Consider the following 20,078-nt stretch of genomic DNA (forward strand, 5'->3'; position numbering starts at 1 on the left):
ATTGGATGATAAGAAAAAGCTTTGAAAACTACTTTCGCAAAATGGACAGACAAATGTACTCACAGAAATATAAGATTCTTTTGTTTATTGGTCAATGCACAGCCCATATTAAAAATAATTTATAGATTACGGATTGTATAGATTTAAAGTTATAAAATATTAGAGCAGAATTTTCCTGAGCCAATTGCACAAGCAAGGCCCAACTACGGTTTCGGGGAGTATAACGATCGTTTAAAATGCGTTACCAAAACAAACTTCTGAAAAATATTCTTCTAAGTATAGAATATGTAGGCAAGAAAATGTCGGTAAATGTGCTAGAAGCCCTTTATATAATTTCTTCAATATAGAAGAAAGTCGAAAGTAAATGCATCTCAAGTGCTTTTATAAAAGGCGGTTTTACGGAAATCAGAGATGATGATATTGAGAATGAAAATTCTAATGAAAGGGTCAAGTTCTTTTCCATTTCATATGACTTTGAGGATTATAAAGCTTTCAATGTAATCACCCTTACATTAAATTTTGATTCTGAGTGATTTGATAGACACAGTTCGAGCGATAATTAAGATACTCAATCTTTGAAAATAGTGAAAGCCGTAAGAAAAATTTGCAAAACTCATATTATATTGAAGACACGATTTACGATGTGACTTATAAAAACAAAACGCAGAGTAAATAACTTTCTTTAGAAAATAATCTTAAAAACTGATGTTCAAACCATTGTGAAAGAAGAAACAAAAGGTATGTAACCTAAATTAGTATTATTCACTGTCAGTGTCTTATTTTTATCATATCCCAACCCGATTTAGCGTTTTCCCGCATATAGCGTTCATTTATTTGAATGACATTAAATCAAGATTATACTGTGTTTCGAATTACCAAGATCAAAACAGCGTATTAATGCAAGGCATTCCTGTTTCAAAACAGAGAGTGACTTGATGCTGAAAAAGAATTCTGCAATTTCGTATATAGCTATTTCTACATCAGATGTTATTTTAAAAAGGTATGTTAAATCATTATTATTACTGTATAACTAGGCTAATTGAACATTTTAAATTCTAATCTGACGGCAGTTTGAATTTCTTTCTCAGGATTTTCTGGTTATTATAATATTAAAATATCATCTGTGTACGACGAATTTGTTTTATTAAGTTTAAAATCAAGGACATAAATTGTAATTTAAAAAAAAAACTCCGAATTATTTTTATTAGCAAAATGCAGCCATACTTTATGCCCACAGCGATCATGAATGAATAACTTTTTAAGGTCCTTAACACCCTCACTTGACTGCTTCTCAATGTATCTAATAAAAAAAAAATCTTAATTTCTGATTTTTTTTAAAAGTTTAAGTAAATTTATTATTTTTATTATTATTATAAAATTATTAAATTCTTATGAGTTAATGCAATTTCATTTTTCTATTTCATAGTTTATTTATTCATTATGTATTATTTATTAAAATTATAAAATATTATGAATGCATCACTCCGGCAATTTTAGTTTAAAATTCATCGTTTTCTTTTTATGCATTTTTGGAAGTTTTCTTCATTGATATTGTTGGATAAATCAAGTTTTTGTGAAAGCATCGAAATAGTCAAGTTTCGCTCTTTTTATTAGTTTAAATTATTTGATTACGAAAGCATTACTTATTTAATAGCTCTATAAATATATAAAAATATAAACTATTATTGCTTATTCATAACTAAATAAATAAATAAAATAAATAATACAGAAAGAAAGATTTTTTCAAATATTGGGATGAGAAATACGATTTTTTCTCATCGTTTGAATTTAATAGACATAAAAATGATAATTAGAAATTCGATTTGATTTGAATTTTGAAACAATTTTTTAACATCATTTTTTTGTTCTTTATAGCAGTTTTGATAGTCTAAAATAATGGAATTTATTTCCTTATTACAGAATCATTTAAATAATAATAAAAATTTTGATTTAAATCTGAAAATTACTTATTTTTATAAATAATGAGTTTGACGTACATTATTTGTCTTTCCAATGTACTTTGTGATGGAATTCTCAACGGTTGTAATCAATGAAATATTGTTCTTTGCAACGGAATTTTCACTCAGTAGAGTTTTAAATCAAACACACGCTTGTATTCTCTGTGACTATACATAATTTTTTTTTTCCAAAATTTATCTAAGAATTTTTCAAGCATTTTACTTATATTTTAATTCCTTATGCACAATACCACTTGGTCGTAAATTTAAAAAAATATATATAAATAAATAAGAATCCATAATATATATAATAATAATCAATGACTAAAAACTTTTTAAAAAGTAATGAACATATTTTTTTTAAATTTCTTAACTCACTCATGAGCGTGCTTTTTAAAATCTGTTTTTAATTAAATTTATTTTATATTGAGGTGAAGTTGGCTAAGAATCGGATATCATCGAAAAATGCTTCCAATTTGGCCCCGCATCTCCTAGGACCTGTAAAGTGGTACCACGAATTATAATGACAGGGAGAAATGCTCACGTAAAATTGGATATCGCAATTCTTCTCGTTTCTATAATTTCAATATCATTATTACGAAATAGTTTATCAACCAATTTTATTAAAGGAGTTCAAGGGGGAATATCGAATATCTATATGACACATTTTACTAGATGACACTAGTACAAACTGGTGTTTCAAGGATTTCATCCTAAGTTCAGAGTTGGACAGCGCACATGCTGTACGATGACGTGAAGTTAAATTTTTCCTTGTCTTGTGCACTTCCGATTAGTAATGTTAGTGCCAATTGATATGCTGTTTAATATAGACTTAGATAAGGAATGGGTTTACTTAAGGAATATTAGTTACAATATCTTTGTGGTGCAAAATTATATTAATCTCTTCTTATTGCCTTTGGCTTATCCGAATGATAAGTAGATTCCCTACTTTTAGAAAAAATTCTCATTAGAATTACGATGCATTTTAATGCTAATTTTACTTCCTCCTTGAAAATGAGAAAAAAGGCTGAGAACAAACTTACTTTCAGTCAAATTGAAATTTTGAAACTTGTAGAGCATGTAGCGTACAACTAACTTACTGAACTTTTTAAGAAACAAGAAACAAGCCTAACTTTAAAAAAATTTTTTTAAAAAAAGACGATTTGACTGTACTAATTGAGTATGACCATGCTGCCATCTACTGAGACAATTAAAAATGATACAGAAAGCACTGTCCTAAAAAAGGATTATCTTTAAATTGAAAAAGAAAATACTTTTAAATTTAATTATAGATTTTTTATATTGCACAACGTTATAAATGATATTGTTGCTAATAGTATTTGAAATAATATTTTGTTAATAATATTTGACTTAAAGGTTTATAACTGATATAATCAAACGACACATAAATCTGAGCAACAAGTTAAATTATGTTTAAATACAGTATTATTAAAATAGCCATTTTCACTCTAAATCATTTACCTTTTGTTTACTTCAATATGTTCTTCTTGCTGAGTAACAAAAAGAAGAAATTTTTACTTTAATTGCTAAGATACAAGTTATATTTTTAATAGACGAGTAATAGTGGACATCAAGTGGGTACTTCAAAAGTATTTCTCAAGAATTTAAATAAAAATATAACAACAATTAGCTGTATTATAAACTGAATGGCTGCTTTGTAAAAAAAAAAAAAAAAAGTACAATCAAGGCAAAATTAAATGGCATGCATAACATCGAAAATATTCTGAGATAAACTATTTTTGATTGCAGTTGTTTAATGTTTGATTATTTTAAAATATCATTGATATCAGCTTGCTTATTTTAAAATATCATTGATATCAGCTTGATTATTTTAAAATATCCAAAAATAAGTAAAGCTAAAATTAAAAATAATAAAATAAATTTATTAATAAAACTCAAATCATTAGAAAAATCTCATTTGGATTATATTTGCATCAATAATAAAGTTTTAAAAATTTTTTGGACAGAGAAAATTATGCAAAAACATTTAAGAGAGGTAAAGGAAGAGGTAGTAATAATGACATCGTATTTGAAGAGTTCCTGGAACAATGCAATCTAAAACATAATTAGGATAACATCATTACATTTTTAAAAAGCATCTTTTTGGATTTAGAAACAATAGAATTAAATGCTTTATGAAATTTGTAGATTTAAAGTTTAAAAATTCTTTCTCTAGATTTATAATTTTAGATCCAATTAGAATTAAACTCAGTTTAATTACAAAAGATTTACTTTTCAAGGATAAAAGTAATTTAAATAAAAAGTTTTGTGTTACCGAATTTTGGAATATTTTTTTTTCCAGAAGCTGGATATTTAAAAATTGTGCACAGTAATAAAGAATGTTTTCCTTTAAAAGAAAATACAGATATTTCGATTGTTTTTAGTAATACGCAAATTATATAAAAAAGAATTTGTAATTATAATTAATGTAACAAAATTGTAGGTAAGATAAATTAAGCACATTGTAACTATGGAAACTAAATATTTTATAGATAAAGAAAATCAACGTATTATAATGGGAAATTTAAAGATTATTGAATTAGATATTTAAAGTGAGCTAATGGAAAGAGGTACAAAATTTAGATCGAGGAAGAAGTTAAATATTAAAAATATCTCAATTTCTATTGATTGGGATTTCGATATTTTTATTAGAAAAATGTCTAGAAGATACCATTGGCCTTCGGAGTGGTTTGAAGAGTGGCAGATGAGAATTATTAAAGAAATTAAAAATAGTATTAAATCTAATATGAACAGTTTCAGGGAAAGTGGAATTTTTGGGGACAATTTATCAAAGAAAGAAATAAAAAATTTGAAAGAGAATTTTATCATTACTGTAGTAGACAAGGCAGCAAATAATTTCTGCTTAATTTGTAAATATTTTAATACGAAATTATTAATTAGTAAATACAATTCTAATGCAGCATACATTTTTAACACACTAAGGGGGGAAAAATTAAATCTTGGCTTTCGCAAAAAAAAAAAAAAAAAAAAAAAAAAAAAGATTAAGTTAAAGATTTGTTTATTAAATCATCCATATTTGTTTCCACAAAAAGTTAAATTCCACAAAAAGACCATTAAAACTTAGATTCCTGAAGTTAAAAATTACTACATGGATAATGATTTTCAAATATTTAAAAATTATACTTAATGAAATTTAAGATGGGATTAATTTTATAATTAATACTAAGAAAGAAGTTTTTGAATTCCTAAAAGATAGCAATATTAATAAACTTACTACTTATGAATTTGAAAATTTGTACGCTAATTTGCCGTACGAAAAATTAATAGGAGTTTTTATAATAACTGAATAGTTTAATTTCTTAGTTTTCACATTAAGTAATTCCCATTTAAATTCTAAAATTTTCAAAACTTAATTTTCTCGTAATTTAGCAAGATTTTTAAATATTACAGCAAAACTTCTTACGTTGAGGCAACAAACAATCTTCTTTAAAAAAAATTGTTTTAATGATTTTGCTAAAAACACTGTAATATAGAAGGATTAATTAGGGAGAGTTTATATGTTTAACAGTATTTTTCTAGATTTTTCTCCTTTATTTTATTGTAACTCAATAGATGGCGCTGTGAGGCTTTTCAGGTTAATTTCCGTGGTATGATGCGCTTATACACGTGATTTCTTTTCAAATTATTACTTCTAATTTTTTTTAGGATTAGGTAAGTCTTTTCCATTTGTAATTTTACAAATCCTTTTAGTGGATAATCACTTTTAACTCTTCGGTGAATTCTCCAAATTGTGGATGTTTTTACTAGATTTGTTGTTTGATATTTAAATTCTTGCTTATCTAGATTGATGTTTTATTATTCATAAATACTGGCATTTTAACGTTTCTGTATTTAATTATGACTCTTGCCTATTTTCGATTTTGATGTTTGAATTATTTAATATTTATAGTTATTTTAATCCATCTTTTTATATTTGTGTAATGTATAATTTTTCTTGTTCTTTTGCAACCTCAATTCCTAGGGATTTTTCTGTCACGAAGGCTTAGTGTTTGATCGAAAGTCAGGCCCCACACGGAAAAAAATCCCTGCCCGAAGGTGACCCTTGACTAATCCAGTATCAAATCTGGACTGGATTCATTTTTCTATCTATTTATGCACTATGATCTTCCGGTATTTTTTTTTCTTTGGTTATTTCAGCATTCATATTTTGTCTAGACTATACCAAAGCTCGCTAGTGAAAAATCTCTTCGCAAGCCTTATTTGGAGTTTGTTGATTTTGCCGTAGCAAAAGATACATTACGATAGTTTCATGATACTGCACACCATCCTCAATATCGAGCGCCATCATGGAAATATCTTACAATGTCTTGGTACAGTAGAATTTAGGCTCAAACGTGAACCAATAGACATCGCAGGATTTTGCATATATAATTGGTAATATATAAATTCTTAATTGGAAGAACCGGACAAATTAAAAAGCTTCCTTAGTTTAGAATTCTGGATTTCTCTTGCATAAAAAATATGTAATAAATTACTTATCCAAAAATAAATATAATTCTGTTCTAAGCGAATGTTATGGCGTTCAAAACATTATTATTAATTGTAACTTAATAATGTTTTAAATTTAATGAAATGTGCATAATTATTAACATACGATTTTTGAATAATCTATTTATCTTTGTATTTTCTTTAATGTTATTATTTTATGTGCATATAGATGTTAGTAATTATGCATAAATGAAGTGGGATTTGGGGTACATGGAGCAATTACAATAGTCGAGGTGTACACCAATAAAAAAGAAACAAAAAAAATGCTGCATTATATTATGTACTGCATCAGCCGAGATGAAAGAAAAATAAATGGAAAATAAAATCTCAGAGAAAGATATCTACTAATAGCTCTTTTAAATTCAACTTCACTTAAGAGGCATGAATACGAATTTATAATGGCAAGATCTGTTTCATGTTTAATTAGTTTTACTCTCACACTATTTAATCAATTTCGAAATGAATATACTTTGGATTGCAGGTTATAGGCATTTAGAGGGATGTATTTAAACTGCCACTTATTATGGATCGGAACTTTTTAAAAATCGTCTGTGGAGTGATATCATTTAGAATAAATTAGACTCTGTCTAGCCTTTTGAATTAATTATTATAATAATAGGTTATATTTAATTAAGTAAAAATTTTATTAAAAATTAGAAAGATGTTCTGTGTTGTTAGAATAGGAGTAAATATGACTTTGTTCTAGCAAGATCATATTTTGTAAGATTGTTCCAAGATGAGAAGAAATATGATCTTTCTTTTTTATTAATTCATAATTTTTATTTTGAATTTATAAATTATTATAAATTAAATATTATAAATAAATTAAATATTAATTCATTATTTTTTTATATTGAAACAGCATACAGGATTGCCAGGCTTTCTTCCTTTCCTGGCAGTTACGTGGTAATTCTTAATGTAAGGATAGATTTAGCATGTTTTAATCTAATACTATCAATTATCGTCAAAACATGAAAGAAGCGTCAATTCTAGATTAAAAAAAAAAAAAAAAAGGAAAATAAAGCTAATAAGAATTAACATTCATTAGAAAAGCATTCACCATGGCAGTCATAAATTTTTCTGGAATATTTATATTTCAGGGAAGCAAGTAGATTTGAAAGTGGAATAGCGACCGGGAAAGACAAGTGGTTATAGACGCCTTGGGCTCTCTGAATTCTGGTGATGCAAATATTAAAACGTTTATATCACCTGTTAAAATTTAAATATCATTAGGGTGCGATACAGTAATTGAATGCTCAAAACGCTATTTACTTTTTCTAAACCACTGATGGCAAAAATTGATGTTATCCCCTGGGCACGGACACCCTTACTACTCAAGAGGGTTGTGGTTTAACAAGGTTTTCTTGATATTCTGAGAGGATCAAGTGTTGATCTATCCTTCTTGAATAAAAGATCCAAAAATCAAGAATAGATGAAGCAAGTTCCGTTTTCAATGGTAAACAACCTCCCATTGATCTGTAATTTGTAAAGAATATCTTAATTTGGTATCATCAAATCACCGATTGTGTTTCATAATCGCAAGGTTCGTTTCTAAAAGAGCCATTAGAGAATACTGAAAAAGGTTACATTGAGAAAGGTTATAATATTCTCTTTAAAATAATTCAGTGTATTTTGGTCACTGAATTATTTTTGAAAGTAACTTTGCAACTTAAAAAATATATTATTTAGGAAAATTTATCTTTCAAATTTGATTCATTATTTATAATTTTCCTACAAATATTAATTAAAAGCTATTATTTATATAAATTGAGACTTTTTAAAAATCAGTTTATAATAAAGCCCTTCATTTATGCAATTATTTGCAATATCAGAATTTTTACTTAGAATTTATGAGGATTAAAATTTATCATCATGTAGCTATTCTCCTAAAATTTCCTCTTATCTTAAATAGGACAAAAAAAACTAACAACAAATTTACATATTGTTATATTATACATGTAATTGACTTTACTATTTTTGCTGTATACGCTGAAAAATTTTGAAACTTGTTTCTTACATATTTCTTTATATATTCAAATTTGCAAGTAAAATTAAGGTTGAAATTTCATGTTTTATTTCATTTTCATTGTTTCTTATGTTTACATCTATTAAATTTATTTCCAACGATGTAGATTCACTTTTGTTAAAGCATTAAATCTTTTTTTATCCAAATTGTGCTTTCCATCTTAATTTACCAATTGCTACAAAGAAATTTAACTAATAAAGTAAATGTGTATGTAAGAAAAATGATTTAATATGTTCTTAGTTATGAAATAACACAAGGCAGTGAAAAATACAGTTCTAACATCTAATTTTATTTCTCTTCTGACTAGTATCTTTCATAAAGTTACAGGACTGTACAAGTGCAGATTGTGCAGCATACTTAAGTCCCTCAACAAACTAAGATTATGTGCACAATCTCTAACAACCAGCAATATTTTTTTTTCAATTTGAAATTTTTCAGTTTTGTACAGATAGATACTACCTCAAACAATATTTTTGGTCATGTGTACATTATTAGACCAGGTCATATAGTAGATGAAAGAAAATACAGACAGAATACTACACAATGAGGTATTGACTTGGAAGTAGTACAGCTCAAACAATTGGACTCTTTGGAGATAGAGAAACCAACTTTAAAAGGCAGTTACCTCAGCATCAAGAATCTAAAAATTGCTTAAAGATGTTCCCCTTATTAGAGTACATAATATAGCAAGCTTTATAACATTACCACTTGGAAGGCAATATCTCTTTACATTTTTGTCTAATATTACATAAATAGCTGGTTATACACAGTTCAGTCCATTTTTTTTATCACAACCACAAGGGCATTTTCATTTCAAAAGGAAAGAATCAAATCAGATCAAATGCATAAAAAATTATATTCTAGTCTACAACAACTTTATGCTTTACATCAAAGGGAGGAAAATACATTACATTGTGATACATCATTGAAGAAAAACTTCATTAAATAAAAGAAACAGCGAACTGTCTGACACTGGAAGCTTCAAAAAATAATTAAGTTGATTGCACCTAAACAAATTAATAAAATGCATTGCAGAAATAAATTTATACATGGACTAGCTCTCCAAATGTCATTCATGAATAAAACTTGTTTAATGTCTTTAAATATATTTACCTGAAAATTAATAAGAAAGAAAAAAGAAACTGAAAAATGGTTTAACCATATCCAAATAAACAGCTTCTTGCTTACCAAGGATACAGTATTAAGACATTTTTATGATCTATAACAAAAATCAATTCGCCAGACTTCCTTTTTAATTATTAATCATCATTCTTTAAATACATGGTTATTAATTAAACATTACGAAAATCATCAATATAGACATTAAACGATCACAAATAATGTTAAAATAACAAGAACCATATTCAATATTCATTGCTTTAAAACGACAATAATGTATGTACATTTCATTATATTTTCATTTGAATGTTCCTGTATACTTAAAACAGAAAATTAAGTTCTTAAAATTATGAAAAACCAACATTTATTACAGAAATCTCACTTTTGAGCACTGATTGAACCGATTTAAAAGAATTGATTTTTCTTAGTGTAATTAATGATAACAATGTTAACTAATCTTAGACAATATTCTCTTTTCAGGAATTAACAATAAGGATTAACAATCATTTCTCTTTTCTTTGAATAAAATATATACTATGTACAGGAAAAGGAAATAAAACAGTAAAAAGAAAATATTTATGTTGAATATGCAAATAATAAATACATTGCCACATGAATGACTATCAAATAGGCACATTCAATTTCATAATGTTTTCTTTTACGCTGAAACAAATTCATTCGATAAAAATACGATTCATTCCATTAACATTTCTTTTTCATTTGATCAAAAAGCGACTTTTGGAATATATATATATATGTATATATTTTGTTTGAAAAATGCAAATTAAGATACACATTTCACTCAAAAAATACTTACTTACATTAAAAATATTTAATATTAATCTTAAAAATTCAATTTTTTATGCAGCAATTAAGATATGATTCTAGAAAGAAATGTTCTTAGGTTTTTGCTTGTTTTTTCACTCAATGAAAAACACCAGTGTACACCCAACACACAGAAAAACACAAGAATATCTAGAAATATCAGTTCTATGCACAATGATCACAGACTCATGAAACAGTCATACATGCTATATAATGTCCATGCTGTTTTGTCAAAAGGCTAACATTTTAGCAATGGATTCTATCACAACTGTTGTATCCACATTGGAAATATCCACAGGTGCAAACCACCCTAGCCATCCAAATATGATCAGTATATCTTTTTTAATTACTGTAGGTACTAAATGAAACTTAAACATGGAATCTGTCATGAATATAAATGAACGAAAATTAAAGAAACCCAAACAATTGTAGCTATCTATTATTCGATATATCACTTCATATAGAGACACCTAAATCCTACGAGATAAATGAAGATCACAGCTACATGCAGAATAGCATAGAAAATCTTAAAACTTGTGTGGGAATCGCATAAATATCGATAAACATATTAAAATATTTTGAAATATTCAAATAAAGAGATAGTGCAAATGAGGAATTTAACTGTTGTGTTACATAAGCACAAATTTTATTTAATGCACCATATTACTGTATAGCATGAAGGCACATTTGAACGAATGTATATTTTATTCTTTGGGGCATTTGATAATTAAAGATTTAAGATAGAGTTCTATCTAAAGACGATGTTTGTAAGAAAAATTATCAAATAAATATATTTCTGTTACTTTGATAAAATTCAATGAGACATCTGAAAAAAAAAAAAAAAAAAAAATCTATTTCAGGCGCTTATACTTCGAGCTTATATGAAATTAACCTAAACAAACTAGATCTTTTCCGTCAAACTACAGTACAATGGTCTCGATAATATTACTGTATTGAGAAATAAAAATCTTAATATTATGTACTTGAAGGAAAAGCTTTCATTAGAATAAGTACTGAAATTTTCAGAATTAGATTTTGCACATTTCCTGCATGTATTATTTTAAATATCAAAGAATAATTTTATTCATCATAACTGCACTTAGCTCAGAGTTCTGATGAAAAATATTGTTTTTCTATCTACAAAGCTGTGATTGTCGCACACGTTCTCTCATTACATGGATTACTTTCCAAAATAATGAATCACGTTAACATTCAGAAAGTTCTTTATATTACACTTAATTTCAACCTATATAACAACTGACCACATTTTAAAATAGTATAAATTATGTGAAAACCTACATTAATACAAAGGCTGCAATACATGAGAAACGTCAAGAGAACAATTGATTTTTAATCTTGACCGCTAATTATGCAATTCAAGTATTTTTCCAGATGCAATTTAACATTTAAAATAAATATATTTTCATAAGTTAAGTTAAATGTTTTCCTTTTGAAATGCAACGAACATGATTTTTATCAATTGCATTGTCTCACATATGCATTTCACATAATTTATACTCAGTGGTAGTGTTACTTCACTTCATAACTAGAAAAAGCTATCTTTCATCTTTATCTAGAATTACATTCTAAATAGCTACATTGCCAAGGAGATTTGCTAAGAAAGAATACCAATACTGTGTGTAATTCAAACTAGTTGCAGTATAATTTAATTAATAATACGTAGATAACGAATTCGGAATAGAGGACAGTCTGTATGCTAGCAAAAAGGAGCATACATATTTCTAAGGAAATTAATTTTGTTTTTTAACCCAGGAATATCAGTTTAGCATTCGCATCCATTAATTTATCACCATAAGCGTATTAAATTAGAAAACTTTTAGAGCTTACTTAATCTCTGTGTAAAGTACAAACTAACAACAAAAAACAGAATAGTAAAGAAAAATATAATAAGCATAAAAAAGAAAGCATTTGCAGGCATGCAGACTTGCCCCCAACTCATAATCTTTAAACTACTGGTATGTAAAATTTTGTGGATGGCCAGGGTGACTATAACAGAAGTTTCTACTGGAACTTTAGGGGTGAGGAACCAAAATTAGGTGCTGGCGGTGTGCCGTTAGAATATAAAGCAGAGTCCATAGCACATGAACCACTGCTTGAGTGGCTTCCAGAACTGGACCGGGAATGTAAGGCCAAGGAGATGGAGGAGGCAATCGATTGTGATGACTGTGAATATGTTGGAGGCCTCTTGGAGTTCTCATTACTTTTTGATACGATGCTGCAGTCTTTGATTGCATCTGCTGCATTGTCATCCTCTATCACAGCTGTTGCAGCCTCATCTGTAGTAGTAGTGGTGGTGGTAATAGTAGTTGAAGTAGTTGTAGTAGTAGAAGTAGTAGTTGTTGAATTTAATTTACATTTGTCCTCTGATTCCGAGGTAGCATCAGCACTTTCGCCATAAAGTTTGAGAGCAACTGCAAGATCTCTAAGTATTTCTGTCTCTTTCTCATCTACAATGTTAAATCGCTCATTGAAGAGAGTGAAATGTACAAATAGCGCATTTAGGTGAGCATGCATATTCAGAAGCACAATCTCTTTAAAATGAATGTGATAAATATGAGCCAGAACATGAAACAGCAATCGCTGTATTTTCTTTACAATCGACTCAAAAGAGCTAGGGAAGTCTCGATCTGGAATAGAGAGAACAAAATTAACAGTATAGTTTTTTGGCTGAGAAACGAAATAAAAAAATGTATATATATTTGCGGAAAACAACTGAAGTATAGGGTACACTCTATTGATACTCTAACTTGAAATGAAAAAAAATACCCGGAATAATTTAAAAACATTCAGGAAATGCTAAAAAAGTTGAATAAACATAAAGGAAATCATACATAAAGATATGATTTCCTATAAACAACTCAAAGGTGCACAACATAAATGAAATCATAAAATCTACAAAAGTAGAATAAACAATAATAAAATGTCGAAAATTTTAAAACTTTTGAGTTTATTTGTTGTATAAAATTTTTTTTTATATAATTAAAACAAGATTTTAATCAAAAGGAAAGTTAAGAAAATTACTGCCAAGACAGGCAGATTAACTTCTTCACTATTAAAATAATTTTCTCACGGCTCAGAAGAGGCGTAGTAAAAGAATGTGTATATAGGCACTAATCTAGAATGGAGTTATGGAAACTCTATCTTATTACTGGTATTATGGTTAGTACAAAAAAAGCCCCGAAAGCATAATATTTTTCCTCTCAATTGTGAAACTTGGTAGAAATGAATCATGGAGTAAATGATTCCAGATTGTTTCATGATCAAGGATAGCTCTTTTTCCTTAATTTATAAAAATCCAACTCATTTTAATTAATCTACATTACTTTCATTCATGATTTAGATTTCAGAAATGAAACACGAGTTATTTCCAGCCTAAATTTATATCTCGCAACTTGAAAGAAGAACGGCGATAAAATAGAATAATTTATTTTTCCCATTCTAATTAATTTGATTTAAGAATTTAGAATAATTACCCTAATTAAGAGCAAAAATTCTTCCTTAACACAGCAAAAAGCAAATGCTAAAATAATTTAAAAGATTTGGAAACAATCGATGCAGAAAAAAAATACTGTATAGCTAAAAGAAGTGTCGTATTATTGATTTCTTACACAGGCATTTCAATGCGAGGATATATGATGATTACTAGTCGCTAAATTCGGTATTTTAACTACGATTAAATGATAAAGATATCATTCAAGTCCCTCAGTAAACGTTTTAGATCACAACGCTACACAAATGAAAAGTAGATTTGACACCAAACGACAGTTATGCAGCACTAGGTTCTCATTCACAGCAAATCTTCAGTGAAAACGGGTCTCGAACCTGCTTATCATCCGTAACCCCCCATCCCCTTTTTAATAATTTTTACTTCACTTTAATTCACTTTTTTAAATATGCAAGCATAATAATGATATTAATGCTTGAGACATTCTTAACATCAGAATAAAATGTTTTAAAAGAAATTTTACGCACGATTGCAATACTTTAAATGAAAACAGATATACCTTATTATAAGAGATTGCAGATATCAGAAAAGTTATAATCAAAAGCAGAATACATTAAAATAAATTTCAGTTTCCATAATTAATAACTTTATTTAACCGGTCAAAATAAATAATATGCAATTCGACGGATAATATGAATATAAGCTTGAATTTTTTTTCGATTTTCAATTGTAACAAAGTAGATTACTAAGAGATGACAAGTTTAGAACAGCACCATATATGCATGATTTAGAAAAAAATAAAATATCATCCTTTAGATCTAATAATCTGGATTAAATTTTAAACAAAATCATATAAAATCCCATGACTTAAGTAAAATATGCCTATCTAAAGATAAATTTTAAAAATATTTTAATTTTATATATGAATATTTAGTCACGATACGTCTATGAGGACACAGATTTAAAAAATTCTTACCAAATTTTGTCGGGAAAATTGATTCATCATATAGAGTTCTCTGAGTGAACGTCATTACACAATCAATATACTGAGGAGCAGCAACCTTGCACTTTTTCCCTTTCTCATCAAACCACAGGTACTGTCTAAAATAATAATAACAAGTATTAAAGAATATTTTATATACAGATGTTTAAAAAAGCAAAACAAACAGACAAAATCCAGCAATAAGATGTTTAAGAGCCAATTTCTTTTGCAATACAATTTTTTATTCAATATAACAGTAATCCCTCAAGAGTTAGATAAAAAAAAAGAATGGGAATGTCTGTGAATTAATATGTCAAAGAGAATAAAAGTCATTATTTTATTTTCCTTAATTATCAATTTTCTTAATACAGCACCATTAATATTTTATTCACCAATATTTTGAGCAACTAGATCTTACTATTTATGTATGAGGCAACAAATTTAATTAATTATGAAATTATATAAACTTAAACTATGATAAATAAATAAAATAAAGCAAAACCCTACCAAACAAAAAAAAAAGCATCTTTACCTATCACAAAAGCACTTTTAGGAATTTTTAAGCATAACATTACTAAAAATAATCTGTTTTACATTTATGAAAACCTTTTAACTTTGTTATGCCTACATTCCACAACTATCTTTTACATTTTGATGACGGAAATTGTTACAAGAGCTTGAGTACTAAGCAGACACTTAGAATTCTATAGCTATTTATGATTTCTACGAATATTGAATCCTTGCATTAATTAGGGTTTGAAGTAGGATTTAAAATAATGCCTTAAATGGACATCAAAACTTAACTTTTATTTATATGATTTTATCCAGTATTCATACTATATTATAATTAGAAAAAATATGAAAAAAGAATGAAAATATCAATGTATTTAAATAAAAATTTTCACAAAGTCTATTGATATTTTCAGATTATATTTTAAAACTGAAAAAAGAATACTGGAGAGAAATTTTGGCAATTTTGAATATATCTCAAACAGAAATATTTTTTATATGAAACAGTAATGACATAATAAAGATAATTCGTTTTTACAGGAATAATTTTAACTGACTGTTAGTTTCTATACTACAATAAACAAAATATTTAGCACTTGCAACATTTAACAATGCAAGTGAAATATTAATGTCGTATTTAATTCCTATGTGCAAAAAATTCTGATGAAATTAAGCATTATTTTAGAATTTTTGTTTAAAAGTTTTCCATTGTATATTTCTCTCAGACTTTCCTACTTTGCAAAGGCAATGCCGAATTTAAAACTTGAATAGGCTATTTGCGATATGGAGCTTTTTATAAGTCAACTTAAGTAGCAGTATATTTAATATATATGACACTTGTTCACTTGGAGTATTTTTTAGGGTGCTCTAACCTGCAATAGAAGCTATAATCTAGCAGATACGTAAGTCTAACTCTGCCCAGAAGTTTATTTCCTTCATATATTAGGTTTTTTGCATATCAAAGGTGATTGATTAGGCTGAATTTTCATTTAAATCGGTTTGATTTGATCCACATTCCTTTTCCCTTTGCAAATTTTGCAAATGTAAATTTTATTCTAATATGCGGGGATTAAGGCAATTGTTAATAAGCTTCACTTCAAATGGTAATAAGCTTTACTTTTAAAACGATTTTTTTCAGCATCTGTCAGATATATGTAGTTAAATTGGTACTTCTGAATTTCCCAAAGACTTAAAAGTTTGAATCAATTTATTGCAAAAAATTTAGGAACGCAAAAATAATCTACTTGTAAAATTTTAGAAATCATTACAAACGAAAGCTTTTACATTTCTAGTCTACGGATATCAACTAGTATTAATAGAAAAAATTAAATTAATATTCCTGCATTGCATTATTTTTCAATAGAAAATAAATGATTGAACAATTATTTATTATTCTTTACACATGGAAAATTCTTATGTTGTGAAATAATAGGTATAGTTTTAAATTTACTATCACAACATTTAGTGTAAAACTGTCACAATTCGCGCTTTGTTTAATAACACAAGAAAACTGAATATTTATAGAAATCTATGAACTTAATCACACAATGCTTGATACACGAATTAACTATACAAAATTAAGAAGTACTACTTTAGACTTTAATAATATAGTAGAAATTATTCATGATTATCAATGAAAAAAACAATCTATTGATAGCGATGTAATTTTCTATATGACTTCTGCACAGTTCCAATTGCAATAATCTTTTTCGAAGGCAAATGCTGAAGAGAAAAAAAAATAGATTATAACGAATCTCTAATAATTCAAAATGCCCAGAAAATATGAGTTGAATCATCAGAGACATTTAGGAAACGTTGTAGAAAAAAAACAAAGGATTAATAAATTATGTACAAATAATATGGATAAATTGCCCTTTTTAAAAAATGCATGTTAGACGAGAATTTCCAATATACTATTTAATGTCAACTGATTTAGATTCATTTGTATGCAAAACTTTCCAATAATTCCTAGTTTATGAGACTTTGTCCATTTCTATATATCTAGCAAAGTTTTCATGGATGTTTATTAATAAATTATGAAAAAATATGATCTATATATGCAAATATAAAAAAAAAAAAAAGAAGAAGCAGGATTCCACCAAAGAAATTGTTACTTATATAATTAACAGCACTTGTCTTATAAATTGAAACATAAAATGTAAGAAAATTCTGAAATGTACTTCATTAATAGTACTAGAAATTCACAGTCTTCATTAAATTGGGGGATTAGAAGCACATAGCTAAAGAAGAAAAAATTATTATAAATTGATTTGGTGGCATTTATTATCAATATGCTAATATTCCATCATATTAATCCCTTATTTGGAAAAATTGCATAGAAGCAACATGATTTCACTGACTGTTATGGGAGATGTACAACTCAAAATGCTTCATATGGATATTGGGAGCACGCCTTTCTATAAAGATTTCCAGGTAATTATTAAAATAAATTTCTAAGAATTAATTTTAAGATTTCTAAGAATTGATAAATATATAACACATCCTACCTACTTTTAGAATATAAACCTAAGAATATTTTTTTTTTTTTTTTATTACAGCTCAAAAGCATCATTTGCCAATTAACGGATTAATAATACTAATGCAATTATTAAATGTTAAACAAGTGCTGCCAATTATTTTAGAAATCTTTATGGAATGGTGGCCCAATCATGATGGCTTTATCAATGGTGGCTCACTCATTGGAGCTAAGACTAACCCTGGAATTATTGATGCTACTATATTTTGCTTTAATATTCAATCGTAAGCACTTAAAAGGTTTATAACACTTTCTTTTTTCTTATGAATAAATTATTAGAATACAAACAAGTCATAATTTTAGCAGAAATTATTCTCTTACTTACAATATGAGTAGGGGGTATGAGGGAAAACTCTGAAAATGATATGTTGTAGAGCACTTTGATAATCCACGCTTTAAAACCTAAGTTGTCACAAATGTTACTCATTCATACTTTCAAGCCAGCAAATATTGCTCATTTTTATACCATTTAAATGATGATAGTTCAACAAACAGGCATTAAACGCAAAATATGAATTAAAACACACTTTATTCTTGGATATGCATATTTCAGTTGTCCATAAATATTTTTTGCAGCATTGGGATCATGAGTTGCCAATGAATGTGATGCATGTGAAATAATAATAAGAATAAAGATAAAGTAATAGAATCAAAGTTAATGCGAATTAAATTAAATGACTTCGGTTCTATGTGACACCCAGATATTTATAATGATAAAATTGGGAACTATGCCATAAAAAACAGTGTGAGAGAGAAATAATGACAGCATATAATAACTTTATTTTGATAAAATGTATTCAACTTACCTCCCATTAGGACCATTCATATCTGGGCATCCAGACATAGTACAAAACTCTGATATAGTTCCATAAACTAAATTGATATGGTCGAAGAATGCGATAGCTAAGAGAAAGAAAAGAGAAGTGTAAGAATGTACTTTTCCCCAGAAGCTTCCATAATGAAAATATGTTAAAATGAAATGCAAATATACAAGAACATAAAAAGAAGAAATTAAAAAATGAAATAAGCCACAGGGCACTTATTCTTGAGAATATAATTGCATACAGTAATTCGAAAAAATGCAAATTTAAAATGAATTTTTAAAAAGCATGACCATTGGGTGGAACTTAGTTAAAAACAACACCTGCAATTCGATCTGCATAAAAATTTATAACAAAATACAAATTCTTCACACTAACTGAGCATTGAATTTTCTCATGAGCTACAAATGTTAACAAGAATTTTACAAAATTCAATTTATTTACTATATAATTTATCATATTTGGCATCAATTTATAACTGTGCCAAACAGTATAAGTTATTGACAATAACACTAGTTTCAGTGAAAGTCATTAAATGTGAATGCCCATTGAGATCACACTTACAATGCAAAGTGCATTTTTTGGCGAGAATACTACTTAATCATTTAAAATTTTAAATTTAAATGTACTATTTACTAAAATGCAAAACAATGCTTGTAAAATTCAACTACTTCCTTCTACATGAAGAAAAATCAAGGCGATAACAGGAATAATATCCCACAGTTTACAAAATCCTATAAATTTTTAAAATGTAACAAAAATTTTAAATTTGAAACCTTAAGATTTTAACAATAACTTAACCGATTTTGTTAAAATTCGGTGGAAAATTAAAAGGCTGAATTCATTTCAGTAATTAATTGCAAATTTATTTTTTAAATAGATAAAATTAATATAACGAAAAAGACTATATGAAATTAGATGTGAAAGTTCACTGATACGGCGTGTCATGTGGAAATCCTTTATTGTTATTGATAGTTAAATTCTTTCTCTAAAAGTTCAAATACAATTACACTATTCCTACACTGCGTTGGCTTTGATCGGTTGCGTGGATATGCAGCGTATAGGAACTATTTTAATGTGAAATCTTTATGAATAACTTCATATTAACTGAACATCTTTCGATTTCTTTAAAAAAAATCTACATATTAAGAAGAAAGAAAATATGATGCTAATATTTCATTTTGTCAAAATAATAATCTGATAGTAATACTATAAGAATTTGCCGTATTAAAATTATTACATTTCAGGCGATAGATAGTTTTGAGAATTAATGCGAAAACTTTACGTTTGATGGAAAAAAAAAAA

At 27.2% G+C, this 20,078-nt stretch overlaps 1 protein-coding gene and 1 long non-coding RNA gene across 8 annotated transcripts in view; both read right to left on the reverse strand.

Moving 5' to 3' along the window:
- The window catches only part of LOC129960639 (uncharacterized), a 63,343-nt gene extending 60,289 nt beyond the window's left edge, over positions 1–3,054 (reverse strand). For both annotated transcript variants that reach the window (XR_008783645.1, XR_008783644.1), the window contains exon 1: positions 3,002–3,054. This is a non-coding gene — a long non-coding RNA (uncharacterized LOC129960639). The remainder of the gene's footprint in view (positions 1–3,001) is intronic.
- Positions 3,055–8,782: 5,728 nt separating this feature from the next.
- The window catches only part of LOC129960030 (MOB kinase activator 2-like), a 309,147-nt gene continuing 297,851 nt past the window's right edge, over positions 8,783–20,078 (reverse strand). For all 6 annotated transcript variants that reach the window (XM_056073052.1, XM_056073049.1, XM_056073050.1 and 3 more), the window contains 3 exons: positions 18,759–18,855; positions 14,901–15,025; positions 8,783–13,106 (listed from right to left, as the gene is read on the reverse strand). In XM_056073052.1, the coding sequence (XP_055929027.1) occupies positions 12,481–13,106; positions 14,901–15,025; positions 18,759–18,855 (848 nt within the window). In that variant the 3' untranslated portion in view covers positions 8,783–12,480. The remainder of the gene's footprint in view (positions 13,107–14,900; positions 15,026–18,758; positions 18,856–20,078) is intronic.

This window comes from Argiope bruennichi, chromosome X2 (genome assembly GCF_947563725.1).
Source record: "Argiope bruennichi chromosome X2, qqArgBrue1.1, whole genome shotgun sequence".
Classification (NCBI taxonomy): Eukaryota; Metazoa; Arthropoda; class Arachnida; order Araneae; family Araneidae; genus Argiope; species Argiope bruennichi.